The following is a 15742-nucleotide window of genomic DNA, read 5'->3' as shown; positions in this document are numbered from 1 at the left end:
AGTCTCCCATTGCTCACCATGGTTGCATGTCCTTTATGCATGAGGTCTTCAGGAGCCACGAGCTGGTTTCAGTAGCTACAGCCATAGTTATCATACCATATGTTTGGTGAACACTGTTTGGGTTAATGGTGTTTGTTTGCACCACTCCTGTCAAGAGGCATGGGAGCAATCTAGGTTCAAAGCAACATGAATGCTTTCATTGCAACAGTACAAGGCACAAGGCCTAACAAGTGGAACTCTTCTTTTGCTTTTGCATGCATGTCTCAGCTTTATAACCAGCTAGTCACCCAACCATACTCACTTATCCAGTGAGTCTTTTTTGATGACAAATCCACATTCCTAGTGAAATTGACTGATTTTGAGTTGACTTTGAAGAGCATGCAAAAGAGAAGAGACTGAGGATGATAGTGTGAGCTACCAAGCAGTTCATTCATATGTTTGAATTTTAATGATTGCTCCTAAAGGTTTTAATTTTATATTTGACTACAGATGATTATATAGATATATAATCATATAGATATATATACAAAAGCTAGTGGTGGGATTCTATGGACATAACAGCCTCAATGACTTGTAAAACAAAACAACATCTCTAACCATGATAGGTGGTGTACCACTTTTCTCTTTCTTTATATTATAGATTCCATTCTAGAACATAATGAGTCTAAGGAGCACAATGTAGAAGGCAGCACAGACTTTATCCTGGAATTCAGAGGTATGCAAGAGTTAATTTCTCATTATAAAAAAATTATATATTTAATCTTTATATAGAGCTTCAAACCACTAAATTGAGAGGAATATCTTAGTGGATCTCCTCTCCTTACATAGATTAAAGCATGCCTTCGAGTTTGGATGGTACACACTCCCATTGGATATGTTAGTCCACTGGAACAAATCAAAATGTATAAAAAAAGTGTGTGAGAACCCATTATAGTGTTGAGATCTTGTCTCTAGATTACCAAGACAAGTACATTCCACCATCATTTGTTGCATAGGGAGTGTAGTCCAGGTAGACAAAGAAAGAACAAACAAGAAGGAAGGATTATATAAGCACTCATCTTGCATGATGTCAAATTTGCCCAACTCTTTCTTCAAGATTATGATCTCTCTTGGCTGGAATCCGGGAAGTTAGAGCTTGTGTTGATAGAGTGGCAAAAAGGTGACAGGATGCATAATGTTGAATTCAACTAACTCTTTTTGCTTCTCTTAGTCATTTGGAAGCTAGAGCTTGTGTTGAAGGAGAGGCACATAGCCTACAGGATATGCATCAGTCATGAATTCCTATTTGCAATGGCTATTACAGCACTTCCTTTTATCGATCAAGCATCAAGACAAGGAGCTTCTTACTCACTAGGCATCAATCATATGTAGTGCTGTTGGGAAAAAGAGAGAGAATATGAAACCTTACATCAATGATGAATGGTCTCACTTGACATTGAGCTTCTTTGTGATTGGGACCTCTAGGGCCTAGTGTGGTTCACTTATAATTATGCCTAGAAAGGATCCATTAGTGCTGTGCTAAACAACTACAGATCAACTTATTTGCCAATTATAGCAAACCCAAGAGAAATTTACTTTCACCCATGGTACAAGGAACAACTCAGTCTCTGATGGCTTGCCATGACTAGGTGGTCCACTTGTATTGCTGGCATGTATTGCTAATATGTATTGCCATCAAAGGGAATTTTTAAATAATGTGTGAAAGTTCTGCCACTAGAGTGCCCCACCCATATGGTTAGAGTGAAGTTTTGATAAACCACACAAGGTATCCAAGTAAATAGTGTCATTTATATTTAGATTGGGAATATTTACTATTTGATCTCTCGGGGGAGTTCAAGTTAACTCTTGAACACTTCACTAAATCACCCTACTTATCCATTTATATTCACTTTAGTTTTGATAGTCACATTAGCCTTCCTTGGCCACACTAGTTCCACTGAAGTCTTCCACCCCTTTTATCCTGTAGGGATTTATTAAACCCCCCAAAGTCTGGGAGATAATTGTTTTGGGCTTTCACCCTCAGACTTGGACTTGGACTTAGATTCAGTCTCAATCTCAAACTTGAACTTGAACTCAATCTCAAACTTAGATTTGAACTCCATTTCAAGCTTTGTCTCAGCCTCCATCTTGGGCCTGGCTTTAACCTCCATCTCAGACTTGATTTTGGACTCGGTCTCAACACTTCTACGTATCATGATATTTACCATATGTCAATTCTTTTTTTATCTTTTTTTAGATTGTTTTTTAGATTGTTCCATGCTTGTTCATCAAGCATGTTGAAAATGTGACTGCAGGTATTAGAAATTACTTGTCAGTAAGTCCTTTTGGATATTCTTTCCTTACTGCTATAATGGCAACAGGTTAGTATTGTTGGTTCATTTTTCAACCCCTTTTAGTAAATTGAGCTTAACATCTGTACTTAGCCAAACAAATATAAGGTAAGAACTTTTATATGTTTCTTGCTGAGTATACTTGGCCCAACTTTTAGTTTTCTTTTGCTCTATCTTTGCACTAATTTAACAAGAACCCTCGTATATTGAGTTTAGTCCATTAATATTGTTATAGGATAGCTTACCGTATTTGCCAAACACCTTTGCTATCATGCTTTATATGTTCGGTCCCAATAACTATTTATAGAAAGTGTCTAGATTGGCGAGTTAGGCATATCTATGGAATGTAAAATGGGGAGTGACCTCTTGCCATCATGGCAATAAAAGAAGAATATCCAAAAAGACTTGTTGATCAGAAACTTTTAATATTTATAGTCACATTTATGACAATTTCTCACGAAGTGTGAACACCATGACCCACTTTGATCACCATACCATATTATATGAGCTTGCGCTTGGGCATATAGGATGGATTGAGATGTATCATTTGCATGAGTTTGTGCTTGGGCTCGTGAGTGAGGCACATTAACAACTCAAAGTTACACTTCAAGTTAGCAAGATTAATGTTAGTTTAAGTGGTTACTATAAGTTGTTCCATATTACTATAGGTAAAAATAAACCTCCTTTAAGTTTGCTATGAGTGGCAAATAAGCTAGTCCATAGTTATTTAGTATAACACTCTGTAAGCAATTAAATTTTCCATTCTATTAGGGGATATATTAGTCTTATGAATGACATCTATACTATTTAGCCTTTGCATTTGGTCTAAGTGCTCCACATGTCCAATCCCATGACAAACACCCAAAGGTACCACTAACATATCAGTCAATTACGCTAATGCTATATCCATTCACCTTTGTCTCGTGAGTAATTCAAAACCACCCATACCATAATTTCATCTCCCAAAGTCTCATATTCGTCCATGAGTGGTTATCTTATACTACAATATATCATCCTTAGGATGCTCAAAGACATGGGGAACACCCTTCCCTATCAAAGACATAAAGAACATCCTTCCCCAATATCTTTTTTTTTGTCCCTATTAAATCTCTTTCTATATATAGTCATGCTCGTTAACATTGCCATTGGGTCAAGGCTCAAAGGTCTGACCACTAAGTCTTGGGACTTCCTTGCCACGTGACTGTATTCTTGGTTACTACACAAGAGGATTGCTCTTTTTCATTTCTACAATTTAAAATTTTAGGACAATATTTCAAAATACCATAACCAAACATGAAACTTGTGAGTACTCTTCCCACCTTCCACCTCTTGGAGCTCTAGCCATGTGGTTGGAGTGAGGTTCCATTAAACCACACCAGCTATCTAAGTAGGTAGTGCTACCCCATATTTAGATTGGGAGCATCGAGCATCGATCTCCCAAGGAAGCTAGAATTAACTCTTGAACACTTCATTAAATTACCTCATTTATTCATCTATGTTCACTTTAACTTTGGACTCCTCAATAGTTATATCATCATCCACTATATAAATATAACCTTCCTTGGTCACACTAACTTTTCCTTGCAAAATTAATTTTATTGGAGTCCTCTCTCTATTATCCTTTTGGAGCTCCCCAAACCCCTTAGGGTTTTGGGAGACAATACCTTTAGGCTTTCACCCTTAGACTCAAACTTGGATTCAGATTTGGTTTCAATCTTAGTCTCAATCTTGGTTTTGTTCTCAATTTTGGACCTGGTCTCAATCTCCATCTTAGACTTGACCTTAAGCTCCATCTTAAACTTCATTTTGAACTCCATCTTGGACTCTTTTTTGGACTCCATCTCAAATTCCATGTTAAACTCCTTTCTGCACTCCATCATTTCGAACTCTATTTTGGACTCAACTTACATGGCTAGGTATGGCTGTTTAAAGGGAAAAGAAAAAAAGAAGAACATAAGAGAAGAAAAATTATAGTGCTTTGAAATTTCTCACAAATTTCTTATCAACTCTTAGTGAGACAGGTGTGACACCCAAGTACAAGGCCAAGATACTCAACCCCAGCTTCCTTTGAACTACCTTGCTACTAGCAACTTATGACATAACTAGTGTAACTTGATCCATAAAGAAACAATCATTCCATAAGAATTGACTCCAATTTACCTGCAATACATAGAGTAGCATGCCTTCTCAGCTCTAGAAGGCATGCTACTTGTTGGAATCTCTCTTAAAAGATTATTTTATGGGAGGCTCCTCAAAGATTGTATGAGTAGAAAAATAAAAAGCCTTACAAGGTGCTAAGGATGATAGGTAGGGAATTCTTCTTTAGAAGTTTGAAACAAAAATAGTTCATAAAAGAAGTAAAAGGATGTAAGTATTTGCTCCAACAAATCCCTACAAGTTTGTGAATCAAACTTGGCAAGTTTGGTTGTGATGCTATCTTTGAGGGCAAAGATTTCTTATAAGGAGGAAGGAATATAATGAGCTGAAAAATGGTTACAAAATGTTCTAGGACTTTGCTAGGAACCATGGAAGCCTGGAAGGATTGGATATCTTCCATGGAATCCCTGCAAGGAACTACCAAATCTCCATTTGTGGCATGACAATGGACTACAAGGTTCCACGATTTATGTATGCTTGCAAACTCATCCCAAATCCCGGCCAAACCGAGCAAGCAGAGGAAAATACTCGACTATTTTTTGAGAGGCTACTTTTGAGAGAATCGTCCAGCCTCATAACTTGGATTGAGAGAATGCCAGCGTGGAACGTTGTCTCATGGACTGCTATGATCGACTCGCTGGGTCAGATGGGTCAGCTCGAGAACGCAAGGACGCTTTTTGATCGGTTTCCAGAGCTCAATGCTGTGTCTTGGACGGCTATGTTGGCTGCCTATGCCGTGAATGGGCATATGCGAGAGTTCCGAGATTTGTTTGATGATATGCCCGAGCTTGGTATGGTGAAAAGCCCACGACCAAAGCACTGACCGAAACCACTCCATGCTGTGGCATTCTCTCGAGCAGCCTGTGTGAGATACCCAGTCTGGGCATAGCCCGTCACCATTGTGTTCCAGGACACGGAGTTCCTCTCGGACATGGCGTCGCTGTGCATACACCGTGACGGTGTTGTTCCACGAGAAGACGTTTGGACGCTGGATGCTATCAAACACCGCAGCCGCTTCCTCCACAGCTCCAAACTTGCGACAGATCGGTGCATGGAGCTGCTGGAGCTTCGCCACACTATAGCAAGGCTGCAAAGCGCTTGCTTGCTCGCATTCCCAAAAGCCAGTCTTCCACTTATCCACTGCAATGGACGAAGAACTACTGCTACTCAAAGCTGGTTCTTTGAGGAAGGTCTTGTAATGACCACTCCGAGATACTCGTCCCGGAGATTCGCGGGGAAAAGAAGAGCAAGTGCGTGTGGAATTCGCGAAGCGTGCTGCGATGCCCAACGCTCATCACACAAGTTCCGGATTCTAGGAGAAGTCGATACAAGTAAGCCTGCGTAGAGTGACTAGATCTTAGAAGAGAACCAAAGAGACAAGCTTTTACCTCAGTTGCTTCGTCTATGGCACTGGTTGCTTCATCCAGGAGCGCAAGCTTTGGTTTTGATAGAAGCAATCGAGCAAAAGCCAGGCGCTGTTGCTCTCCCAGTGACAAGACACTGGACCAGTCGGCATTCGCGTCCAAGTGAATCGAGCGTTCCAGGAGCTGTTCAAGCTTCACTCTACGCAAGACTTCCATCAAGTCGGCATCGCTGTGCTTGGATTCTGGATCATGAGAGCACACTTCCGATAGATTCACGAGCAGTAAAAGACCAAAATTCTCGCTACCATGATCGTGTTTTTTCTCCCCGTCTGTGCTCCAAGTTGGATATAGCAATTGTTGCCGGAGTGTTCCAAGAGTCATGTATGGCTTTTGCGGCACGAAGAATACATCCATGGCAGCGTTTCTTGCTATGGTTCCTTGCCCGGATTTCCTCAGTCCTGCGATAGCTCTCAAGAACGATGTCTTGCCACTTCCACTGGGGCCAGTTATCTGGTCTTAAACCCGAGTTATTCATCTGATAGCAACGAAGAAACTTTGAGAAATTCACAGACCAGAAGATTTTGTCCAGCGATCATCCTGAAAGAGAGCCCCTCGACAAGAGTCAGTGTCTGTTGAGGAGACAACAGTGTCAAGGTCGAAACTTCTATAAGAACCTCGCTTTCCGTGGTCTCGATCGATTTGATGGTGCTTGGCTCCGAAGCATTCACTACGCCTTGTTGATCCAATATGTCACTGAATTCACCTGTGAATGTAAAGGTAGCTCGAAGAGAACCAAGCAAACGAAGGAAAGTGTACCAAGGCGATCGACGACCGCGGAGAAGGAACTAAGCGATTGAAAATCGTCCACGACCAAGGAGAGGTCGTCGAGAACGGAGCTGAAAGCATGGAAAGACTGACTGACGATCCCAAAGTCGACTTTTCCAGCAAAGTAGAACGGAGCCACCACGGCGGCGGGCAGGATTTGGATCAAGTTGTTGTAGAAAATTTGGAAAAATCTTAAGTTTCGCGAAGCTATGAGTAGTTTCTGCAAAGACAATGCAGTAACTTACATTGTCGAAAGAATCACAATGGAAAAACCAGCAAAACTTACACTGTAGTTGGATAAAGCTTGCTTAAAACGTTCCAGCAGCAACTGAAGTTCATCCTTTTCTCCCCCATAAAACGCGATGGACTCTGCATTTTCTCGAATTCGCACCAATCCATATCGAAAATCTGCTTCGCTCTTTTCTTGGATGAAATTCAAGTTCATGAGATCCTGCAAGAAAAACATCACAAACTCGCTGAAAGCAACAAGATAAAACCATACCTTTCCAAGTAGGAAAGTAATGCAAGAGCCACCAATGGAGTAAACCAGCAAGACACCAAACAGTGGTGGATAAATTCGGTATAGAATTCCGCTAAAGGACGCCAGATCGGTGATGGAATGGAACAGCGTCATGCTAAATCTAAGCGCCGTGCCAGTGAACGAGTCAATATCATCCACAACTCTCTGATCCGGATTGTCGATGAGTGCTAGAGATTGGATGTTGTAATAGGATCTCTGAGAAAAATACTGAGCCATGTAGCGTTTCGTCATCCAAGCTCGCCATCGAAGAGCAAGAGTATCTTGTGCGTATCCGCGGATAACATAAACCTCGAAGATAGTCGAGTTAATTACACGCTGAAAAAGACACAAACATACAAACGACTTACTGGAAGTGCTGCGACCAGGAGCCCCAAATAATAGATCAGCTGCTTGAAAAACTCCTCTCGATTCTTACCTGGAGAAAAGTTTAAGGAAATCTGACAGATCTGGAAACACTTACTTGTCAAGGCGTTGTCAAAACTCCTTCCAAGGTAGCTAAATGCCACGCTCGTCCCCGTGGAAGCAAGCGTAAGAGCAAAAACACTCGCTAATCGGAGGATTGCCTGGTTACCCTCCTTGGAGTCGAGCCAGTAAGGTTGAGCAACTTTGCAAAATCTCCGAAAGAGTGTTTGAAAGTCTGTAGTTCGTTTCTGCAAAGACAAAGACAATGAGAGCTCAATGTGAATCCAAGAGACTTACTGGTGTTATCAATGGGGACAACTGCTCCGGATCTTCTTTCACTGCTGCTTCCAGAGCTATAGCATTCACCCGGCGAAGCTTGAGAAATGATATCCTGGATCGAACTTTGCAGCAAGCAGAATCAAGGCCTTGGTTGTATTGCCCTCTCGATGACGCTGCTGAATCCGACGCTGCAAACGCCATGGCTTCCACGGCATAGAATTTTTCTCCATTCAACTCCTAGCTTGATCTCTTTTTAAAGGATGGTCCTGTGGATCCCTCCATAAAAATTCCAACTCACGAGATTAACCAAAACTTTCATTACGAACGAAATTAATTCCAGTGCGTCCAAGCAACAAGACTGGTGGATTGATCTTCTACAAATACAGCTGAAAGGGAAAAGATCAGTGATAATGGAGAAGAAGTGTGTCAGTCACAACTCTTTGATCGACATTCTCGAAGTGTGGATATTGTAGTAGAATCTCTCAGGAAAAACGGAACCATGTTCTTCCATGCTCGCCATCGATTACATAAACCTGAAGAAAAAGATAAAGAAAAACGTTTTCGAAGAGAAAATTCACGTACTAGAAATGCAACCATCAAAGGTCCCATATAGTAGATCAGTTGCATCGTGAAATCCTCCCAGTTCTTACCTGGAAGAAATGATATCAGTAAAATCAGACGTCACATAGACCACGGGTCAAATGCTATACATCCGTCGAACGTAGCTAACTCCAATGCTTATAAAAAATAGCCGAGCTCTAGTGATCATCTGTTTTAAAGACGACTCAAATATGTTTGCGAGCAGCACATATGATGTCTCAGATAGGAGCGATTGAGCTCGCGATTGTTCTTGGTCGTTCTTTTTTTTCCTTTGTAGTTGCTAAAACTTTGTTCTTGGACAGGAGTGATTGAGCTCGCAATTGTTCTTGCTGTTTATTTTCTTGCTTTGTAGCTGCTAAAAACTTTGTTTTTGGATAGGAGCGATTGAGCTCGCGATTGTTCTTGCTCGTTATATCACCCATAGTAACATCAGCTAGATTCATCAAGTTTGGGAGATCTATGACAGTGATTTAAAACATGTTAAGAGAACATCATTGATAGTTTTGTTAAATATAGTTGCTCAAAGCAGAGAAATTGATATGGAATATGCTGTTATTGCCAGATATATATAGTGATCTAGTGCTTAAAAGTTGTATCAAGATGTGGAAAAGTGGCTATTAAGAATCTTACACACATTTATCCTAGTGTTTATTATATTTCAAATCCTTACAACTCTTTGTTCTTATAATGAGACATATTATCCTAAATAAATCTCAATATGATTCATGCAGCAAATTATTAGTTTTTCAATAAAAAATTAATATTATTTTTAAAAAATATATTATAAAAATTTTGAGTTTAGAAAGGTTTTATAAAAATTATAAACATTTTTAATAAAATCCATTCCTAAGACTTTATATTATATATTAATTACAATAAATCTAAAATTTACTTACAATATATTGCATATTGAAGGCCAACTGCAAAAGTTCAACTGAAACGTGGGCTCATGCCTCCAGTTGAGCGTCTATTTTGGAATATCTCATAACTGGAAGTTTCACTAGTAAAATAGATTTCAGGAAGCATGTATCTTGGGATGCATTAAAGAAATCATATTAGAAGTGAATTAGGTTGGTGGTATATCCACATTGAAGCAAGTAGTTACAGCAGAGATGAAAGGTCCTCATCTAGCAGCACCACAGACTCCTCCTCCCTGGACCAGTTCAACCAATTTACTAAGCACTTCATTTTGGCATAGAAACCAAGTTGGCAGAATCTAAACTTCGAATTAGGGCGCTGTGAAGAGCGCCTTGGTGTAGCCACAGCCCAGAGCTTGTGCCGGGATTCGAGGGAGGCGGTCAACGCCCTCGGCAAACATGACCCCCATTCCCATATGGAAATGTGATTCAATGTGGCAATGGAACGCCCACACCCCGGGGTTGTCCGCGCGGAAACGGAGGTACGTCCACCCGTACGGGAACACCGCGACCGTGTTGCGCATTGGCGGGTTGACGAAGTTGAGCGTGCTGGCGTGGCGGTGCGGACGGTAGATCCCGCTGCCATACCCAAGAACCCAGAAATCGTGGCCGTGCAAGTGCCAGGGATGGATCTCGCTGTTGTTTGGGACGAGCGTGTTGGAGTTTTGGAGCACCACGTCCACCACGTCGTTGTGGCGGAAGGTGTAGACGCCGCTCCCCTGGATGGCGCTGGGATTCGGGGGCGCGTTCCGGATCTTGTAGCCCCTGGAGAAATCGCGGGGCGGGGAGGCGGCGAGATCGTAGGCGGTGGTGAGGTTGAACTGGAAGGCCGCGATCACGGGCGTGGCGCGCGGGACGTAGGAGACGTTGTTGATCGCCCACTTGATCTTGCCATCGATCCGGTTCTGGGTCGAGAGGAGCATCAGTCTAACGTTTGCTCGCTCCGGGAGAGGGATCTGGAAGCCCGGCCGCGAGACCACGCGCCTGGCCTGGGCAACGCTGTAGGCGAAGTCGTCCCAGGCGGGGCTCTGCGGCGAGGGAGTGCTCGGTGGCGCCGAGCTCGAGCTTCCATCGCCATAGCTCAGGATCGCGAGGCCTGTAGGAGTGGCCGGCCTCCTCCCGCGCACATTCACCGCCGCCCAGTAGCTGCGCGATGGATCTTGGTTGGCGGTGACGAGCACCGAGTATGTCTCGCCCGAGTAGATGTCGAGGTTGGAGATCTCCACGGGTGTAACGTAGTGGCCGTCGGCTTCCACCAGCGTCATGTTGTGACCCTGATCGCGCAGCGCAAAAATTCATCCATGTCAAGCTCAATCCACGAGAGAGGGAGAGAGAGAGAGAGAGAGAGAGAGAGAGAGTACGAAAAGGGTGTTGAGACGAAATGGCGAAAGGTATGTACGGATGAGAGTACGAAGCTATGGAAGATGGGGTACCGTACCTCAAGGAGAAAGTTGAGCGATGACAATGAGGCGACGCTGGCGATGCGCAGTCGGTACGTCAGCCCCGGCCGTACGGCGAGGGCATGCATCGCGCACTGCGGCCGGGAGCTGTTACACGACATTACATCGCCCGACAGGGGTGGAGACGATGGCGCCGCGGGAATCAATGAGCAGTTGTAGCGACCGCGACCCTCGATCAGCAGCGACTGCGCCAGCAAAACAGTGTGATTCGTTTTAGCTCGAAACTTTTCGCATCGATCGACCGATAAACGATCGATCCCCCTGTCGCGATCGCGATGTTTGCTTACCTGGGGCTCGCCCACGAATCGAAACGCGCTGCCCAGCTGCGACAGGCCCGTCTCCTGGCTGTAGATCGATCGGTGCCACCAGTCGTTGAGGACGATGCTGAGCTCGCCATCGTAAGTGAATGGTACGGCGTCGCTCGGCACGGGGTCGACGATGAGAGATCCGTACAGCCCGGCCGAGCGCTGCAAGCCATAGTGCCCGTGATAGAAGTAAGTTCCTGGCTGCCAGCGATCAGAGGAAAAAATGGATAGAAAAATCAGTGCTTGATCTTCGAGCTCAATCAATCACTCACTCACTCTGTCCACCACGAACTCGTATGTGAATGTCTCGCCGGGATTGATCGGGCATTGGGATGCGAATGGGACGCCATCGTAGAAGGGAGTTCCAATCTGCGAGATCATCATCATCATCATCATCTTTAGAACACCACTCTCTTCTCTCTGGAAATCGATGATCCAATCGAGAGGAAACTCTTTGCTCTAACCTGGCGAATTCCATGCCAGTGGATGGCGAGGCCCTCGGTGCTCATTCCATTCTCCAGCTCCACGCGGATGGTGTCGCCCGCGGTGGCGCGGATCGTCGGCCCCGGGTACTGCCCATTGATCCCGATCACCACCGTCTCCACGCAATCCGGAGCCCAGTAGATGTACTCCACCTTCCACTGGAAGCTCCTCACCTCGCCTCGCGCGGGCGGGGCGATCCAGGCTATCACCACCGCAGTCGCTAGCACCAGGGCCGTGATCTTCTCCATTTCCTCTTGCTCCTTTCTCTCGCTCGCTCGAATCACCGCGAGCTAGAGAAGAAGAGGGAAGATCTCCATCAAAAGGACGGTATTTCCTGCAGATATTGGGGAGTTTGGAAGGAGAAAAGAGACTTCCTCTGGAGAATGCTCTCCAGCTAAGGATCGATCGGATCGCGCAGGAGGAAGAAGTGACAACGATTGGGATGGGAATCAAGGACCGGAAAAAGAAGAAGAGGAACTGTAAAACGATTCGATCAACTCCGCGTTTAGAGCAATCTTGATCGAGTCTGGAGGCTTGACTTTGAGAGCCCGTGGAAGAGGCTTCGTATTGCGACCATACATACTAGTCACACAAAGCAACAAGAAGAGTAACTCTCGTGCGAGCGCACTCAGAAACAATGAGGATTCCTTTCCAAAACGCTTCAATCACATCTACGCTTTTATCTTTTCCCTCTCATTCTCGGACTCTTAGCTTGGAACTTCTATTATAGAATTGGATGGATCAAGACTCTCCTGGGTAGAGCATACGTATGACGCTACGGTTGATGGATCCCATGACTGTTCATGTCGTGTCTTCAATGCCTGTCTCTCCCGCGGAATTTTTGGCTAGAGTTTGGGAAAGGAGAGTTTTGGAAAGCGGGATCGATCGCGAAAGAGAGAGAAGTCTCGCGCTCTGCTTGCGTCTGAGAGCTTTTTGTTTGTGCTCTGTGATCCAGACAAGAACACAAGCAAAACAAATGTGTCTTTACTCTGTTTTATCGTTTCTTTCTTTGTTTTCTTTTCCAGTGATGCAGTGGTGATCGAGTGATCTAGCAGCAGCAATCACGTGTGTACTGATCGAGGAAACAAAAATCAAACCAGCAACGTGCAGAGATCTGGCGACTGATGTGGATTGGCCGACCAAACCTGGAAGTTAAGTTAGCGCGTGCTACCGCACTGTACCGCGCGGTACCGCGCGGTACGGCTGCAGTTACCGCGCTGTACCGCGCGTTGGAATACATAGCGCGGTGATTATGGGGAAAGTATTTGAATCAGATCGCGCTGGCGGGCTGGCGATTCATCGCCATCACCGCACCGACAGTACTATCCATTTTCAAATAGCACATTTGGGGCTTTTGTGCGTGGATCATCATCGCTCATCTCCGAATCGTCTCGATCCGCGCAGCTTGGGTGGATCCCGTGATGAAACCCACCAGCGAGGATCGGCAGGAGGAGCTGGAGCGGCGGCTGGAATCGCTCGAGGGCGTCATGGCGGAGCTCAATGTGTTCCTGGCGCGGCTCTCGGCGGAGGTGCTGAGCCTCAAGGTCGCCGCCGGTGCCACCGCGAGGAGCAAGCAGCCATCCTCGTCGCTCTCTCCAATCCCGCGAGGTACTTCTAGCTCCAATCTCTTTGAGCACACCACCAAGGTGTTCGTCTCCAATCTCGACACCATGGCCAAGCACAGAGAATCCAATGTGGCTCCTTCACCTCCTCCTCCATACCCAGATTTGCAAGAGGAGACCATCGAGAGCTACAGCTTCCACGACCAGGAGAAGGGCGGCAGCAGCCCCTCGGATCAAAGCTCCAATGGCTCCTTCGATTCGCGCATCCATCAGGAGCACCACCAACCGCCAAGGATCCCGATCTACCGCGGCGAGCGCGACGCCGAGGTGATCTGGGAGTGGCTCCACAAGGTGGAGAGCTACTTTCGAATCGGCCAGGCTAGCCCGGACGAGAAAGTGTTGATCGCGACTTACCATCTCAAGGACGCGGCCTACTTCTGGTGGAAGAACTCCAGCTCCAGCTCCGCCATGGTGGGCAGCTGGGAGGATTTCCGGGACGCGTTCCTCAAGTTCTTCATGCCCGCGAATTACCAGCGCGAGGCCAAGTTCGCGCTCATGGATCTCCGGCAGCTCAAGTCGGTGAGGGAGTATAGCTCACGGTTTTGCAAGCTGGTGTCGCGGCTGCCCGGATTGAGCGATGAGGACAAGGTGGCGTACTACGTGCACGGCCTCAAGTGTAGCGTCCGAATGGGCGTGGATGATCACAATCCCCAGACGCTCGAGCAAGCAGTGGCATTGGCCGAGACGTGGGAATCCAAGAGATGGAAATAAGAATGAGTCAAGAAGTTCTACCTCTCTCCAAGAAGTCCGAGGCTTCGCGACTGCCCTAGTCTTTCTCCAAGATCCGATTATCCTGTACCACGGCCGTACGAGCAGACGAGCTCGCCTCAAAAGAACGTCGTCGAAAGCTCGCTTCAAAAGACTCTCAAAAACTCTGGCAGAGTCAATGCCAAGTGAACATAGTCAATAACAGTCAATGACAGTCCATAAATGTTGACCATTGAAATTTCACCCGTAAATTAAGCTCAATTTTGGACTTTTCTACATCCAACTCTCGAGCTTCTACCTACAAAACTGCCATCCTGGTCTCCAAGCCTAGAGTCTTTGTGAATGTTCTATGCACAGACTCACGGGGTGTTCGAACTTCCCTGCAATGCCAACATACTTCCTAGAGGCACGCCACATCGGTGTGTCTGGAGGCTTTTGTAGACATGTGAATAAGCTCAGAAGACAAAAGTAAGTCAAGCAGCTTTAGAATCCAATCACGTACCACAAGCTGTCATGAGTGTCACGTCTCGGGTCTGTTCGATCAGAGATGGGGTGCGCTCCTTGTGGAAGCCATCCCGCAACACCTGTGTGGTGCAAACACGAAGATGTAAGCTCACACTTCTGATCATATAAAAGAAAACATTATCCTTTTCCTCCTCCTGCTTTGGAGCATCCTGTGTACCGAACACAAGCTTTTAAAAAGATAAACACTTGAGAGGCAACAACTTACACGTTAAGTTGTGGTGGTGATAGATTCGGAGGTCGTAGCGTCCAAGCCAGATGTGCAAGGCGTTGGTGGTGCGGCAGCACGGACAGGGGTGGCGTCTCCATGACGAGTGATCGCAGCAACTTGTTGTTCTCGATCCCTTGGAGCAGCAGGACGAGCTCCTTGACCAGCAGAGACAGAGGGCATTTCATGGTGGCTCGAGTGGATGTCGTGCAAGCTGTGCATAAGCCTGTCTGACTCCGTCGTCTGCACCAGCCTGTCCACCGGGAGTGTTAGAAAGAAATCGGCCTTGAGAAAAGTAGCCACAACACCATAACCAGAGGGTATTTGTGTATTCCTTGTGCCTGGTTTACTCGTCATCTTTTCGCTATTATTTGATGAGAGAACTGAAGCAACAGATGGTTTCTTACATCTGAATTTCCGGTTCGGGTGCGGGGGTGGAGCGGAAAGATCCATATTGATTTCGTTGCGTGCTGGTTTTTCGGCCATTCGAACCAAGAAAACGTGAAAAAGAAAAGAAAGAACATGAGACAAACACAAACCTTGGATGTTTCTGTTTTCGCAAAACTTTGCCCAAAGTAGCTCCAAGTGCTCGCTCATCTTGCTTAGCTGCGTCCAGCGACGAAAGTCTATGGATTCCAACCGACCAGAGCAGCTCCTGGCGGGCGAAATCAACCATACAATCCAGCTGCGTCGCAGCATCTCGACACTAGAGGCGCAGAGGCGAGCAATGTAGCAAACTGCGAGCACCAGGAACAGCGTCTCGTTCACCTCGGCGGAGTCCCATGTATTCCATGCACTGAGCTCCAGCGCCGGGGCGTAGACTTTGCGACAAACTCGGACACTGCGAGGAGCTTTGCAGCGCTCTCTCTGCATTGTGCTTGATGCAAGTCTCCTTCTTGGGGGTGGCAAGCGACGATAAATTCTCCAGCTTTTCTTTTAGTTTGAAAGCATATTCCAAGACTTAATACCCTAAATAATAAAATGTCGTGGAAAGGGTTCGAACCCACGACCATAAGGTT

General features: G+C 45.6%; 3 protein-coding genes across 3 annotated transcripts; 1 reads left to right on the top strand and 2 right to left on the bottom strand.

Moving 5' to 3' along the window:
* Window positions 1-5580: 5580 nt before the first annotated feature.
* On the bottom strand, window positions 5581-8099 carry LOC9646591 (ABC transporter D family member 2, chloroplastic). Its single transcript, XM_024681179.1, is given in 9 exon segments — window positions 5581-5824; window positions 5876-6361; window positions 6424-6576; window positions 6579-6896; window positions 6963-7127; window positions 7179-7505; window positions 7565-7632; window positions 7678-7867; window positions 7917-8099. Coding segments are annotated over 9 exon segments (2064 nt in total). The 3' UTR covers window positions 5581-5650.
* Window positions 8100-9626: 1527 nt separating this feature from the next.
* Window positions 9627-12002, bottom strand: LOC9646590 (L-ascorbate oxidase). Its single transcript, XM_002976241.2, has 5 exons — window positions 11645-12002; window positions 11457-11549; window positions 11163-11381; window positions 10854-11060; window positions 9627-10689 (listed from the first exon to the last, which is right to left on the bottom strand). The coding sequence occupies exons 1-5, from the start codon at window positions 11909-11911 to the stop codon at window positions 9727-9729; spliced, it is 1749 nt and encodes a 582-aa protein (XP_002976287.1). The 5' UTR covers window positions 11912-12002; the 3' UTR covers window positions 9627-9726.
* Window positions 12003-12702: 700 nt separating this feature from the next.
* On the top strand, window positions 12703-14262 carry LOC112348553. The gene has a single exon (XM_024681320.1). It carries the CDS (start codon window positions 13085-13087, stop codon window positions 13994-13996), a length of 912 nt encoding a protein of 303 aa, XP_024537088.1. The 5' UTR covers window positions 12703-13084; the 3' UTR covers window positions 13997-14262.
* Window positions 14263-15742: the final 1480 nt, after the last annotated feature.

This window comes from Selaginella moellendorffii, unplaced genomic scaffold (genome assembly GCF_000143415.4).
Source record: "Selaginella moellendorffii unplaced genomic scaffold, v1.0 SELMOscaffold_30, whole genome shotgun sequence".
In the NCBI taxonomy this organism is placed as follows: Eukaryota; Viridiplantae; Streptophyta; class Lycopodiopsida; order Selaginellales; family Selaginellaceae; genus Selaginella; species Selaginella moellendorffii.
This window is presented reverse-complemented; position numbering and strand designations above follow the sequence as displayed.